The sequence below is a fragment of the Salmo trutta genome, chromosome 25, assembly GCF_901001165.1.
Source record: "Salmo trutta chromosome 25, fSalTru1.1, whole genome shotgun sequence".
Lineage (NCBI taxonomy): Eukaryota > Metazoa > Chordata > Actinopteri > Salmoniformes > Salmonidae > Salmo > Salmo trutta.
Genome location: NC_042981.1, coordinates 64,848 through 81,109, shown reverse-complemented (window position 1 = coordinate 81,109; position 16,262 = coordinate 64,848). Strand labels below are relative to the sequence as shown.

The window sequence follows — 16,262 nt, the reverse complement described above, 5'->3', positions numbered from 1 at the left end:
ACAAGCAAGGCTTGAAAAGCATGGTGCTGAAAGAGGTCATTTTAGGTTTTTAATGCATATATACAAGTAGATTTAAACACATAATATCCAATATAATCAGGGGTTCAAGCTGCGTGCTGGCGAAACCCTGTTGTATTGTTGCCGTTGGTTATTAGGGGTTCAAGAAGCGAAGCTATTGAAATCCGGTTGTATTTGTTCCAGTTCATTATCGTTATTATATGCATGCACATTCAGAATCGAGAGAATTTGGGCCATTGCTGGGCTGATTCTGGCCCTAAAATGGCAGCTTTGGCTCAGTTCAGGTTGCCAGATCTGGGCCGAATGACTCTGGGCTAGTCTGTACAGTCATTCATTTCGGACTCATGCCTGATCCGGTTGCCAGACCCGGGCCAGATGTTTGTGCTACCTGGGTTAAGGAAAAAGTGAATGAACATCTTTTTTTTTAACCTTAATTTAACTAGGCAAGTCAGTTAATAACAAATTCTTATTTTCAATGACAGCCTAAAAAAGTGAGTTAACTGCCTTGTTCAGGAGTAGAACAACATAATTTTACCTTGTCAGGTCAGGGATTTGATCTTGCAACCTTTCAGTAACTAGTCCAATACTCTAACCACCAGGCTAACTGATGCCCCAGGCAGCCTAGGTAGCCTTTGGGTCTAGAAACCCAAAGGTTGCATGTTCGAATCTCATCACGGACAACTTCAGTATTTTAGCCAAACAGCAACTTCGCAACTACTTACTACTTTTTAGCTACTTTGCAGCTACGTAGCATTATAGCTGACCATTCCCCTAATTCTAACCTTAACTCTTTAACCTAACCTTAACCCCTAATCCCTAGCCCAGCTAACGTTAGCCACAACAAATTGCAATTCATAACATATCATACGAAATGGATGATGGACATCCACAAATTAACACATACCATACGAAACGTAACATATCATACTAAATGGAGGGAGACAGATTTACATTTACAATGTTACGTCTTTCCTCTGAGTCCAGGTTGCTTTATTATGAAGAACCTGTAGGCCACTGTCTGGCTTTCCGATAGGCTAACTAACAGACAAGCAAACACTCGAACATAACTAAAGTTCCTTGTTGCGTCCCTCAAATCAACATTGCATTCAATTCAACTTACTGCTGAGCTGTTTTTCTGTTTTGCCCACTGACTCTTCTCTTCCTATCCCCCACTGCAATGCCTTTCTCTCTCCTATCCCCCACTGCAATGCCTTTCTCTCTCCTATCCCCCACTGCAATGCCTTTCTCTCTCCTATCCCCCACTGTGATGCCTTTCTCTCTCCTATCCCCCACTGTAATGCCTTTCTCTCTCCTATCCCCCACTGTGATGCCTTTCTCTCTCCTATCCCCCACTGTGATGCCTTTCTCTCTCCTATCCCCCACTGCGATGCCTTTCTCTCTCCTATCCCCCACTGTGATGCCTTTCTCTCTCCTATCCCCCACTGCGATGCCTTTCTCTCTCCTATCCCCCACTGTAATGCCTTTCTCTCTCCTGTCGCCCACTATAATGCCTTCCTCTCTCCTATCCCCCACTGTAATGCCTTCCTCTCTCCTATCCCCCACTGCAATGCCTTTCTCTCTCCTATCCCCCACTGCAATGCCTTTCTCTCTCCTATCCCCCACTGCAATGCCTTCTTCTCTCCTATCCTCCACTGCAATGCCTTTCTCTCTCCTATCACCCACTGTAATGCCTTCCTCTCTCCTATCCCCCACTGCAATGCCTTTCTCTCTCCTATCCCCCACTGTAATGCCTTCCTCTCTCCTATCCCCCACTGCAATGCCTTCTTCTCTCCTATCCTCCACTGTGATGCCTTTCTCTCTCCTATCTCCCACTGTGATGCCTTCCTCTCTCCTATCCCCCTCCATCCCACTCTCCTCTCCTCCCCCATCAGGACTCAATATCATGGCAGAACATCTGTCCCAGAGCGAACTGGACTACCCCTTTAAACTGCTGGAGTATTTCAATGGATTCAGAGTCTCAAAGGTTGGACTTTAGAATATTTTTTTATCATGTAGATTGACATCCCCTGACCTATGGTACAAAACCACTGGAAATATTTACAACGTAATGTACAGATATGTAGTTTAGAGCTGACAAAATGACATTATGTAAACACCAAAAGATGCTGTCAGACTGCAAGAGTCCTCTGACCCCTGACCCTGACTGTTGCCCCTCCTATCAGGTTATCTTCTCAGCCTGTGAGTTGGGGGTGTTTGACCTCCTGCTGCTGTCCCAGAAGCCTCTATCTGCGGAGCTCGTAGCCCAGGAGCTGGGCGCCAGCGTGGATGGGATTGAGCGCCTTCTGGACGTACTGGTGGGAGTCGACATCCTGGAGGTGGAGCAGATAGACGGGACAGGTGAACCGCTTACACCTTACCACTAACACAGACACGCATACATACATTATAACATTCACACTATACAATCACATTTAATCAATCAATCAAATGTATTTTATAAAGCCCTTTTTACATCAGCAGATGTCACAAAGTGCTGTACAGAAACACAGCCTAAAACCACAAACAGCAAGCAATGCAGGTGTAGAAGCACTGTGGCTAGGAAAAACTCCCTAGAAAGGCCAAAACCTAGGAAGAAACCTAGAGAGGAACCAGGCTATGAGGGGTGGCCAGTCCTCTTCTGGCTGTGCCGGGTGGAGATTATAACAGCACATGGCCATTAACGCCAGATTGTTCTTCAAGATGTTCAAACGTTCATTGATTACCTGCAGAGCTGTAGACGGTGCAACAGGTCAGTACCTCGGAGTAAATGTCAGTTGGCTTTTCATAGCCGAGCATTCAGAGGTCGAGACAGCAGGTGCAGTTGAGAGAGAGAGCGAGAGAGTCGAAAACAGCAGTTCCTGGACAAGGTAGCACATCTGGTGAACAGGTCAGGGTTCCATAGCCGCAGGCAGAACAGTTGAAACTGGAGCAGCATCACGATCAGGTGGACTGGGGACAGCTAGGAGTCATTAGGGCAAGTTGTCCTGAGGCATGGTCCTAGGGCTCAGGTCCTCTGGGAGGGTGAGAGGGAGATATAGGATATAACCCCACCCACTTTGCCAAAGCACAGCCCCCACACCACTAGAGGGATATCAACAGACCACCAACTTACTACCCTGAGACAAGGCTGAGTATAGACCCCACACCACTAGAGGGATATCAACAGTCCAACTTACTACCCTGAGACAAGGCTGAGTATAGCCCACGAAGATTTCCACCGCACGAACATGAGGGGGCGCAAAACTAAATCGGAGAGATAGGTAGCAGCGAGCCCATGTAATGCTTTGTAGGTTAGCTGTAAATCAGCCCTAGCCTTAACAGGAAGTCAGTGTAGAGAGGCCAGCACTGGAGTAATATGATCAAATTTTGGGGTTCTAGTCAAGATTCTAGCAGCCGTGTTTAGCACTAACTGAAGTTTATTTAGTACTTTATCCGGGTAGCCGGAGAGTAGAGCATTGCAGTAGTCTAATCTAGAAGTGACAAAAGCATGGATTAGTTTTTCTGCATCATTACACACATGTACACATGGATTTTGTATTGCAAATATGTGGTTGTAGAGTAGTGACCTGAGGGCACACACTTAATTTGTTGTGAAATCTATTGTGAATGTAATGTCATGTTTTTAATTGTTTAGAACTGCCTTAACTTTGAAGAGTAGCTGCTGCCTTGTCAGGAACTAATGGGGATCCATAATAAACCCCAGGAAGAGTAGCTGCTGTCTTGGCAGGAACTAATGGGGATCCATAATAAACCCCAGGAAGAGTAGCTGCTGTCTTGGCATGAACTAATGGGGATCCATAATAAACCCCAGGAAGAGTAGCTGCTGCCTTGGCAAATGGGGATCCATAATAAACCCCAGGAAGAGTAGCTTCTGCCTTGGCATGAACTAATGGGGATCCATAATAAACCCCAGGAAGAGTAGCTGCTGCCTTGGCAGGAACTAATGGGGATCCATAATAAACCCCAGGAAGAGTAGCTGCTGCCTTGACAGGAACTAATGGGGATCCATAATAAACCCCAGGAAGAGTAGCTTCTGCCTTGACAGGAACTAATTGGGATCCATAAGAAACCGCAGGATGAGTAGCTGCTGCCTTGGCTAATGGGGATCCATAATAAACCCCAGGAAGAGTAGCTGCTGCCTTGGCATGAACTAATGGGGATCCATAATAAACCCTAGGAAGAGTAGCTGCTACCTTGGCATGAACTAATGGGGATCCATAATAAACCCCAGGAAGAGTAGCTGCTGTCTTGGCAGGAACTAATGGGGATCCATAATAAACCCCAGGAAGAGTAGCTGCTGCCTTGTCAGGAACTAATGGGGATCCATAATAAACCCCAGGAAGAGTAGCTGCTGTCTTGGCATGAACTTATGGGGATCCATAATAAACCCCAGGAAGAGTAGCTGCTGTCTTCGCATGAACTAATGGGGACCCATAATAAACCCCAGGAAGAGTAGCTGCTGTCTTGGCATGAACTTATGGGGATCCATAATAAACCCCAGGAAGAGTAGCTGCTGCCTTGGCAGGAACTAATGGGGATCCATAACAAACTCCAGGAAGAGTAGCTGCTGCCTTGGCAGGAACTAATGGGGATCCATAATAAACCCCAGGAAGAGTAGCCGCTGCCTTGGCAGGAACTAATGGGGATCCATAATAAACCCCAGGAAGAGTAGCCGCTGCCTTGGCAGGAACTAATGGGGATCCATAATAAACCCCAGGAAGAGTAGCCGCTGCCTTGGCAGGAACTAATGGGGATCCATAATAAACCCCAGGAAGAGTAGCCGCTGCCTTGACAGGAACTAATGGGGATCCATAATAAACCCCAGGAAGAGTAGCCGCTGCCTTGACAGGAACTAATGGGGATCCATAATAAACCCCAGGAAGAGTAGCTGCTGCCTTGACAGGAACTAATGGGGATCCATAATAAATCCCAGGAAGAGTATCGGCGGTCGACGTCACCGGCTTTCTAGCCGCCACCGATCCATTTTTTATTTTCCATTTTTTCTGTCTTTGTCTTACACACCTGGCTTCACTCAACAAATTACTTGTTTATTATTTAACCCTCTGTTCCCCATGTTGTGTTTGTGAGTGATTGTTGTTGTAATTTGGTCCGTCTTTGTGGGCTCGTGATTTACTTTGTATATTTGTCTTTTTGAGTAAAGAACTTTGAATTTTGGGCTGCCCTCCAATCAGAGCTGCTTCCGGTCACAACTTGCAGACTTGTTTACGCTGCTGTGCGTTTTTGTTGCCGTTTTTACTTTGCTACCTGACGGTTTTTACTTTTTCATTACCGTATATTTTTACTTTTTCCCTCACTCAACTTTTTTTTTTTTTTTCCTTCAACTTTCCTACCCCGGAGGTTTTATCTGGACATGGTTCGTCAGGACTTCAAACAGCCGAAGCTAAGTAACATTAACATGATGCCTTCTAATTGCAGTCGTTGTACTCATAATATACAGGAGAACGATCGCCTTACGGCAAGGATAGCTGTGCTGCAAGCCCAGCTTCAGACGCAATCGTTAGGCAAGGGTCATTTCAGTGTAGGAAAGGATGAAACAGCGTCTGTGCCACCAGCAAGTACAGATAGTAACGTTAGTATAAACCCCCTCGCACGGTCCCCGCAGCCGGACATCTTTCTCATGGCTTCTGGAGGGAAACGCTGTAGGAATGCTCAACCGGTGTCGCTTATTCAGCCGACAGAAACTTTCAACCGGTTCTCCCCATTAAGCGAGTCGGAGTCGGAGGCCGAGACTTCTCTGGTCTCTGCTCCTCCCGTTGTGGGGTCTGAGACGCCGACGGCTCCCACCATTAGCTCTGACAAATTGAAAACCCTAGTCATTGGCGACTCCATTACCCGCAGTATTAGACTTAAAACTAATCATCCAGCGATCATACACTGTTTACCAGGGGGCAGGGCTACCGACGTTAAGGCTAATCTAAAGACGGTGCTGGCTAAAGCTAAAACTGGCGAGTGTAGAGAGTATAGAGATATTGTTATCCACGTCGGCACCAACGATGTTAGGATGAAACAGTCAGAGGTCACCAAGCGCAACATAGCTTCAGCATGTAAATCAGCTAGAAAGATGTGTCGGCATCGATTAATTGTCTCTGGCCCCCTCCCAGTTAGGGGGAGTGATGAGCTCTACAGCAGAGTCTCCCAACTCAATCGCTGGATGAAAACTGTTTTCTGCCCCTCCCAAAAGATAGAATTTGTAGATAACTGGCCCTCTTTCTGGGATTCACCCACAAACAGGACCAAGCCTGGCCTGCTGAGGAGTGACGGACTCCATCCTAGCTGGAGGGGTGCTCTCATCTTATCTACGAACATAGACAGGGCTCTAACTCCTCTAGCTCCACAATGAAATAGGGTGCAGGCCAGGCAACAGGCTGTTAGCCAGCCTGCCAGCTTAGTGGAGTCTGCCACTAGCACAGTTAGCGTAGTCAGCTCAGCCTTCCCCATTGAGACCGTGTCTGTGCCTCGATCTTGGTTGGGCAAAATTAAAAATGGCGGTGTTCGCTTCAGTAATCTTACTAGTATAAAGACCTCCTCCATTCCTGCCATTATTGAAAGAGATTGTGATACTTCACATCTCAAAATTGGGTTACTTAATGTTAGATCCCTCACTTCCAAGGCAGTTATAGTCAATGAACTAATCACTGATCATAATCTTGATGTGATTGGCCTGACTGAAACATGGCTTAAGCCTGATGAATTTGCTGTGTTAAATGAGGCCTCACCCCCTGGTTACACTAGTGACCAAACCCCCCGTGCATCCGGCAAAGGCGGAGGTGTTGCTAACATTTACGATAGCAAATTTCAATTTACAAAAAAAAAAACAATGACGTTTTCGTCTTTTGAGCTTCTAGTCATGAAATCTATGCAGCCTACTCAATCGCTTTTTATAGCTACTGTTTACAGGCCTCCTGGGCCATATGCAGTGTTCCTTACTGAGTTCCCTGAATTCCTATCGGATCTTGTAGTCATAGCAGATAATATTCTAATTTTTGGTGACTTTAACATTCACATGGAAAAGTCCACAGACCCACTCCAAAAGGCTCTCGGAGCCATCATCGACTCAGTGGGTTTTGTCCAACATGTCTCTGGACCTACTCACTGCCACAGTCATACTCTGGACCTAGTTTTGTCCCATGGAATAAATGTTGTGGATCTTAATGTTTTTCCTCATAATCCTGGATTATCGGACCACCATTTTATTGCGTTTACAATTGCAACAAATAATCTGCTCAGACCCCAACCAAGGAAGATTAAAAGTCGTGCTATAAATTCTCAGACAACCCAAAGATTCCTTGATGCCCTTCCAGACTCCCTCTGCCTACCCAAGGACATCAGAGGACAAGAATCAGTTAACCACCTAACCGAGGAACTCAATTCAACCTTGCGCAATACCCTAGATGCAGTTGCACCCCTAAAAATGAAAAACATCTGTCATAAGAAACTAGCTCCCTGGTATACAGAAAATACACGAGCTCTGAAGCAAGCTTCCAGAAAATTGGAACGGAAATGGCGCCACACTAAACTGGAAGTCTTCCGACTAGCTTGGAAAGACAGTACCGCGCAGTATCGAAGAGCCCTCACTGCTGCACGATCATCCTATTTTTCCAACTTAATTGAGGAAAATAAGAACAATCCGAAATATCTTTTTGACACTGTCGCAAAGCTAACTAAAAAGCAGCATTCGCAAATGGAGGATGGCTTTCACTTCAGCAGTAATAAATTTATGAACTTCTTTGAGGAAAAGATCATGATCATTAGAAAGCAAATTACGGACTCCTCTTTAAATCTGGGTATTCCTCCAGGGCTTCATTGTCCAGAGTCTGCACAACTCTGCCAGGACCTAGGATCAAGGGAGATACTAAAGTGTTTTAGTACTATATCTCTTGACATAATGATGAAAATAATCATGGCCTCCAAACCCTCAAGCTGCATACTGGACCCTATTCCAACTAAACTACTGAAAGAGCTGCTTCCTGTGCTTGGCCCTCCTATGTTGAACATAATAAACGGCTCTCTATCCACCGGATGTGTACCAAGCTCACTAAAAGTGGCAGTAATAAAGCCTCTCTTGAAAAAGCCGAATCTTGACCCAGAAATTATAAAAAACTATCGGCCTATATCGAATCTTCCATTCCTCTCAAAAAATTTTGAAAAAGTTGTTGCGCAGCAACTCACTGCCTTCCTGAAGACAAACAATGTATACGAAACGCTTCAGTCTGGTTTTAGACCCCATCATAGCACTGAGACTGCACTTGTGAAGGTGGTAAATGACCTTTTAATGACGTCAGACCGAGGCTCTGCATCTGTCCTCATGCTCCTAGATCTTAGTGCCGCTTTTGATACCATCGATCACCACATTCTTTTGGAGAGATTGGAAACCCAAATTGGTCTACATGGACAAGTTCTGGCCTGGTTTAGATCTTATCTGTCGGAAAGATATCAGTTTGTCTCTGTGAATGGTTCGTCCTCTGACAAATCAATTGTAAATTTCGGTGTTCCTCAAGGTTCCGTTCTAGGACCACTATTGTTTTCACTATATATTTTACCTCTTGGGGATGTCATTCGAAAACATAATGTTAAATTTCACTGCTATGCGGACGACACACAGCTGTACATTTCAATGAAACATGGTGAAGCCCCAAAATTGCCCTCGCTAGAAGCCTGTGTTTCAGACATAAGGAAGTGGATGGCTGCAAATTTTCTACTTTTAAACTCGGACAAAACAGAGATGCTTGTCCTAGGTCCCAAGAAACAAAGAGATCTTCTGTTGAATCTGACAATTAATCTGGATGGTTGTACAGTCGTCTCAAATAAAACTGTGAAGGACCTCGGCGTTACTCTGGACCCTGATCTCTCTTTTGAAGAACATATCAAGACTGCTTCAAGGACAGCTTTTTTCCATCTACGTAACATTGCAAAAATCAGAAACTTTCTGTCCAAAAATGACGCAGAAAAATTTATCCATGCTATTGTTACTTCTAGGCTCGACTACTGCAATGCTCTACTTTCCGGCTACCCGGATAAAGCACTAAACAAACTTCAGTTAGTGCTAAATACGGCTGCTAGAATCCTGACTAGAACCAAAAAATTTGATCATATTACTCCAGTGCTAGCCTCCCTACACTGGCTTCCTGTTAAGGCAAGGGCTGATTTCAAGGTTTTACTGCTAACCTACAAAGCATTACATGGGCTTGCTCCTACCTATCTTTCCGATTTGGTCCTGCCGTACATACCTACACGTACGCTACGGTCACAAGACGTAGGCCTCCTAACTGTCCCTAGAATTTCTAAGCAAACGGCTGGAGGTAGGGCTTTCTCCTATAGAGCTCCATTTTTATGGAATGGTCTGCCTACCCATGTGAGAGACGCAGACTCAGTCTCAACCTTTAAGTCTTTACTGAAGACTTATCTCTTCAGTAGGTCCTATGATTAAGTATAGTCTGGCCCAGGAGTGTGAAGGTGAACGGAAAGGCTGGAGCAACGAACCGCCCTTGCTGTCTCTGCCTTGTCGGTTCCCCTCTTCCCACTGGGATTCTCTGCCTCTAACCCTTTTACAGGGGCTGAGTCACTGACTTACTGGTGTTCTTCCATGCCGTCCATGGGAGGGGTGCGTCACTTGAGTAGGTTGAGCCACTGACGTGGTCTTCCTGTCTGGGTTGGCGCCCCCCCCCCCCTTGGGTTGTGCCGTGGCGGACATCTTTGTGGGCTATACTCGGCCTTGTCTTCGGACGGTAAGTTGGTGGTTGTAGATATCCCTCTAGTGGTGTGGGGGCTGTGCTTTGGCAAAGTGGGTGGGGTTATATCCTGCCTGTTTGGCCCTGTCCGGGGGTATCATCGGATGGGGCCACAGTGTCTTCTGATCCCTCCTGTCTCAGCCTCCAGTATTTATGCTGCAGTAGTTTATGTGTCGGGGGGCTAGGGTCAGTCTGTTACATCTGGAGTATTCTCTTGTCTTATCCGGTGTCCTGTGTGAATGTAAATATGCTCTCTCTAATTCTCTCTTTCTCTCTTTCTTTCTTTCTCTCGGAGGACCTGAGCCCTAGGACCATGCCTCAGGACTACCTGGCATGATGACTCCTTGCTGTCCCCAGTCCACCTGGCCATGCTGCTGCTCCAGTTTCAACTGTTCTGCCTGCGGCTACGGAACCCTGACCTGTTCACCGGACGTGCTTGTTGCACCCTCGACAATTACTATGATTATTATTATTTGACCATGCTGGTCATTTACGAACATTTTAACATCTTGACCATGTTCTGTTATAATATCCACCCGGCACAGCCAGAAGAGGACTGGCCACCCCTCATAGCCTGGTTCCTCTCTAGGTTTCTTCCTAGGTTTTTGGCCTTTCTCAGGAGTTTTTCCTAGGGAGTTTTTCCCAGCCACCGTGCTTCTTTCACATGCATTGCTTGCTGTTTGGGGTTTTAGGCTGGGTTTCTGTACAGCACTTTGAGATTTCAGCTGATGTACGAAGGGCTATATAAATAAATTTGATTTGATTTGATTATGTATATCTGCTGTCCTGCGCCTGACTCTCTACACCAGCTACACATAGGACCGTTACACATGAACTAATTGGGATCCATAACAAAAACAAATAGACCCTTACCACCAACTCCTTAAAATTGCTTTACATAGAGGAACATATAGATGGGACAGGTGACCTAACCCCTGACCCCTAAACTCTACCCTAACCTTCACCCTAACACTTACCTTTAACCTTACCACTTAAAACTAGGACATGTGAACCCACTAAACTGTATTGACTTTACCACTCTGATCCTGTCCCCTTGTTTTCTCAGTCATCATCATTACTATTAGTTAGATGGGTTCTGAAGTGTTATTGTTCTCTTGGTTCTAGTGTTACAGGAGTACTGTTCTCTTGGTTCTAGTGTATTACAGCAGTACCGTTATCTTGGTTCTACCGTGTTACAGCAGTAATATATTGTTATTTTGGATCTAGTATTACAGCAGTACTGTTCTCTTGGTTCTAGTGTTACAGCAGTACTGTTCTCTTGGTTCTAGTGTTACAGCAGTAATGTACTGTTCTCTTGGTTCTAGTGTTACAGCAGTAATGTACTGTTCTCTTGGTTCTAGTGTTACAGCAGTACTGTTCTCTTGGTTCTAGTGTTACAGCAGTAATGTACTGTTCTCTTGGTTCTAGTGTTACAGCAGTACTGTTCTCTTGGTTCTAGTGTTACAGCAGTAATGTACTGTTCTCTTGGTTCTAGTGTTACAGCACTAATGTACTGTTCTCTTGGTTCTAGTGTTACAGCAGTAATGTACTGTTCTCTTGGTTCTAGTGTTACAGCAGTACTGTTCTCTTGGTTTAACGTTACAGCAGTAATGTACTGTTCTTTTGGATTTAGTGTTACAGCAGTACTGTTCTCTTGGTTCTAGTGTTACAGCAGTACTGTTCTCTTGGTTCTAGTTTTACAGCAGTAATGTACTGTTCTCTTGGTTCTAGTGTTACAGCAGTACTGTTCTCTTGGTTCTAGTGTTACAGCAGTAATGTACTGTTCTCTTGGTTCTAGTGTTACAGCAGTACTGTTCTCTTGGTTCTAGTGTTACAGCAGTACTGTTCTCTTGGTTTAACGTTACAGCAGTAATGTACTGTTCTCTTGGTTCTAGTGTTACAGCAGTACTGTTCTCTTGGTTCTAGTGTTACAGCAGTAATGTACTGTTCTCTTGGTTCTAGTGTTACAGCAGTACTGTTCTCTTGGTTCTAGTGTTACAGCAGTACTGTTCTCTTGGTTCTAGTGTTACAGCAGTAATGTACTGTTCTCTTGGTTCTAGTGTTACAGCAGTACTGTTCTCTTGGTTTAACGTTACAGCAGTAATGTACTGTTCTCTTGGTTCTAGTGTTACAGCAGTAATGTACTGTTCTCTTGGTTCTAGTGTTACAGCAGTACTGTTCTCTTGGTTCTAGTGTTACAGCAGTAATGTACTGTTCTCTTGGTTCTAGTGTTACAGCAGTACTGTTCTCTTGGTTCTAGTGTTACAGCAGTAATGTACTGTTCTCTTGGTTCTAGTGTTACAGCAGTACTGTTCTCTTGGTTCTAGTGTTACAGCAGTACTGTTCTCTTGGTTTAACGTTACAGCAGTAATGTACTGTTCTCTTGGTTCTCGTGCTATAGCAGTACTGTTCTCTTGGTTCTAGTGTTACAGCAGTAATGTACTGTTCTCTTGGTTCTAGTGTTACAGCAGTACTGTTCTCTTGGTTCTAGTGTTACAGCAGTAATGTACTGTTCTCTTGGTTCTAGTGTTACAACAGTACTGTTCTCTTGGTTTAACGTTACAGCAGTAATGTACTGTTCTTTTGGATTTAGTGTTACAGCAGTACTGTTCTTTTGGTTTTAAGTTACAGCAGTTCTGTTCTCTTGTTCTCTTGGTTCTTGCGCGTTACCGTAGTACTGTTCTCTTGGTTCAATTGTTACAGCAGTACTGTATTGGTTGTAGTCTTACAGCACTATTGTTCTCTTGGTTTTAGCATGTTACAGCAGTACTGTTAATTTTGTTCTACTGTTACAGCAGTAATGTCCTCTTGGTTCTAGTGTTACAGCAGTACTGTTCTCTTGGTTCTACTGTTACAGCAGTACTGTTCTCTTTGTTCACGTTTTACAGCAGTACTGTTCTCTTTGTTCACGTTTTACAGCAGTACTGTTCTCTTGGTTCTAGAGTGCTACATCAGTAATGTACTGTTCTTTTCATTCTTGTGTTACTCTTGTGTTACAGCAGTACTGTTCTTTTGGTTGTAGCATGTTACAGCAGTAATTTTGTCTTTTTTATTATTTATTTTTTATTTCACCTTTATTTAACCAGGTAGGCTAGTTGAGAACAACTTCTCATTTACAACTGCGACCTGGCCAAGATAAAGCAAAGCAGTGCTTCACAAACAACAACACATGGAATAAACAAACATACAGTCAATAATACAATAGAGAAAGTCTATATACAGTGTGTGCAAATGAGGTAGGATAAAAGGGATGATGTAATAAATCGGCCATAATGGCGAAATTATTACAGTATGGCAAATTAAACACTGGGGTGATAGATGTGCAGAAGATGAGTGTGCAAGTAGCGATGCTGGGGTGCAAAGGAGCAAAATAAATAACAATATGGTGATGAGGTAGTTGGATGGGCTATTTACAGATTGGCTATGTACAGGTGCAGTGATCTGGGAGCTGCTCTGACAGCTGGTGCTTAAAGCTAGTGAGGGAGATATGAGTCTCCGGCTTCAGTGATTTTTGCAGTTCGTTCCAGTCATTGGCAGCAGAGAACAGGAAGGAAAGGCGGCCAAAGGGGGAATTGGCTTTGGGGATGACCAGTGAAATATACCTTCTGGAGCGCGTGCTATGGGTGGTTGCTGCTATGGTGACCAGTGAGCTGAGATAAGGCTGGGCTTTACCTCGCAACGACTTATAGATGACATGTAGCCAGTTGGTTTGGCGACGGATATGAAGCGAGGGCCAGCCAACGAGAGCATACAGGTCGCAGTGGTGGGTAGTATATGGGGCTTTGGTGACAAAACGGATGGACCTGTGATAGACTGCATCCAATTTGCTGTGTAGAGTGTTGGAGGCTATTTTGTAAATGACATCGCCGAAGTCAAGGATCGGTAGGATAGTCAGTTTTACAAGGGTATGTTTGGCAGCATGAGTGAAGGATGCTTTGTTGCGAGATAGGAAGCTGATTCTAGATTTAATTTTGGATTGGAGATGCTTAATGTGGGTCTGGAAGGAGAGTTTACAGTCTAACCAGGCACCTAGGTATTTGTAGTTGTCCACATATTCTAAGTCAGAACCGTCGAGAGTAGTGATGCTGGACGGGTGGGTAGGTGCGGGCAGCGATCGGTTGAAGAGCATGCATTTAGTTTTACTTGCATTTAAGAGCAGTTGGAGGCCACGGAAGGAGAGTTGTATGGCATTGAAGCTCGTCTGGAGGGTTGTTAACACAGTGTCCAAAGAGGGCCAGAAGTATACAGAATGGTGTCGTCTGCATAGAGGTGGATCAGAGAATCACCAGCAGCAAGAGCGACATCACTGATGTATACAGAGAAAAGAGTCGGTCCCAAGATTGAACCCTGTTGTACCCCCATAGAGACTACCAGATGTCCAGACAACAGGCCCTCTGATTTGACACACTGAACTCTGTCTGAGAAGTAGTTGGTGAAACAGGCGAGGCAATCATTTGAGAAACCAAGGCTGTTGAGTCTGCCGATATGAATGTGGTGATTGAGAGTCGAAAGCCCTGGCCAGGTCGATGAATACAGCTGCACAGTGTTGTCTCTTATCGATGGTGGTTATGATATCATTTAGGACCTTGAGCATGGCTGAGGTGCACCCATGACCAGCTCGGAAGCCAGATTGCATAGCGGAGAAGGTACGGTGGGATTCGAAATGGTCGGTGATCTGGTTGTTAACTTGGCTTTCGAAGACCTTAGAAAGGCAGGGTTGGATAGATATAGGTCTGTAGCAGTTTGGGTCTAGAGTGTCTCCCCCTTTAAAGAGGGGGATGACCACAGCAGCTTTCCAATCTTTGGGAATCTCAGACGATTCGAAAGAGAGGTTGAACAAGCTAGTAATAGGGGTTGCAACAATTTCGGCGGATAATTTTAGGAAGAGAGGGTCCAGATTGTCTAGTCCTGCTGATTTGTAGGGGTCCAGATTTTGCAGCTCTTACAGAACATCTGGATTTGGGTCTTGGTTCTAGACTGTTATGTCAATACTGTTGTCTTTGTTCTATAGTGTTTCAGCAGTAATGTACTGTTCTCTTAGTTCTAGTGTTACATAAGTGCTGTTCTCTTGGTTCTAGTGTTACATTAGTGCTGTTCTCTTGGTTCTCGTTTTACAGCAGTAATGTCCACTTGGTTCTAGTCTTACAGCGGTTTTGTTTTCTTGGTTCTAGTGTTACAGCAGTACTTTTATCTTGGTTCTAATTTTACAGCGGCAATGTATTGGTTCTAGTCTTTCAGCAGTACTGTTCTTTTGGTTGTAGCATTGTTCAGCAGTACTTTTGTCTTGGTTCTAGAGTGTTACAGCAGTACTGTTCTATAGTGTTACAGCAGTAATGTGTTGATCTCTTGGTTCTACTTTTTCAGTAGTTCTGTTCCCTTCGTTCTAGTGTTACAGCAGTACTGATCCATTTGTTCTAGTGTTACACCAGTACTGTTCACTTTGTTTTAGAATGTTAAAACAGTACTCTTCTCTTGGTTTTATCTTGTTACAGCAGTAATGTACTGTTATTTTGGTTCTTGTGTTACAGCAGAACTGTTCACTTGGTTCTAGAGTGTTACAGCAGTAATCTACTGTTCTCTTTGGTCTAGTGTTACAGCATTGCTGTTCTCTTGGTTCTACTTTTACAGCAGTTCTGTTCTATTTGTTCTAGTGTTGCAGCAGTACTGTGCTGTTGGTTCTAGTGTTCCAGTAGTTCTGTTCTCTTTGTTCTAGTGTTACAGCAGTACTGTGCTGTTGGTTCTAGTGTTCCAGTAGTTCTGTTCTCTTCGTTCTAGTGTTACAGCAGTACTGTGCTGTTGGTTCTAGTGTTCCAGTGGTTCTGTTCTCTTCATTCTAGTGTTACACCAGTACTGTTCACTTTGTTTTAGAATGTTAAAACAGTACTCTTCTCTTGGTTTTATCTTGTTACAGCAGTAATGTACTGTTATTTTGGTTATTGTGTTACAGCAGTACTGTTCTCTTGGTTCTAGTGTTCCAGCAGTAATGTACTGTTATTTTGGTTATTGTGTTACAGCAGTAATGTACTGTTCTCTTGGTTCTAGTGTTACAGCAGTAATGTACTGTTCTTTTGGTTTTGCATTACAGCAGTAATGTACTGTTCTCTTGGTTCTAGTGTTACAGCAGTACTGTTCTCTTGGTTTTAGTGTTACAGCAGTACTGTACTGTTCTCTTGGTTCTAGTGTTCCAGCAGTACTGTTCTCTTGGTTCTAGTGTTACAGCAGTAATGTACTGTTCTCTTGGTTCTAGTGTTACAGCAGTAATGTACTGTTCTCTTGGTTCTAGTGTTACAGCAGTAATGTACTGTTCTCTTGGTTCTAGTGTTACAGCAGTAATGTACTGTTCTTTTGGTTTTGCATTACAGCAGTAATGTACTGTTCTCTTGGTTCTAGTGTTACAGCAGTACTGTTGTCCTGGTTCTAGACTGTTACAGCAGTACAGTTCTCTTGGTTCTAGTGTTACAGCAGTACAGTTGTCCTGGTTGTAGACTGTTACTG

At 44.3% G+C, this 16,262-nt stretch overlaps 1 protein-coding gene across 2 annotated transcripts in view; it reads left to right on the top strand.

The window, feature by feature from the left end:
* asmt2 (acetylserotonin O-methyltransferase 2) overlaps positions 1 to 16,262 on the top strand; it is a 58,993-nt gene that overhangs the window by 20,274 nt on the left and 22,457 nt on the right. For both annotated transcript variants that reach the window (XM_029712579.1, XM_029712580.1), the window contains 2 exons: positions 1,911 to 2,002; positions 2,202 to 2,376. In XM_029712579.1, coding sequence (XP_029568439.1) covers positions 1,922 to 2,002; positions 2,202 to 2,376 — 256 coding nt within the window. In that variant the 5' untranslated portion in view covers positions 1,911 to 1,921. The remainder of the gene's footprint in view (positions 1 to 1,910; positions 2,003 to 2,201; positions 2,377 to 16,262) is intronic.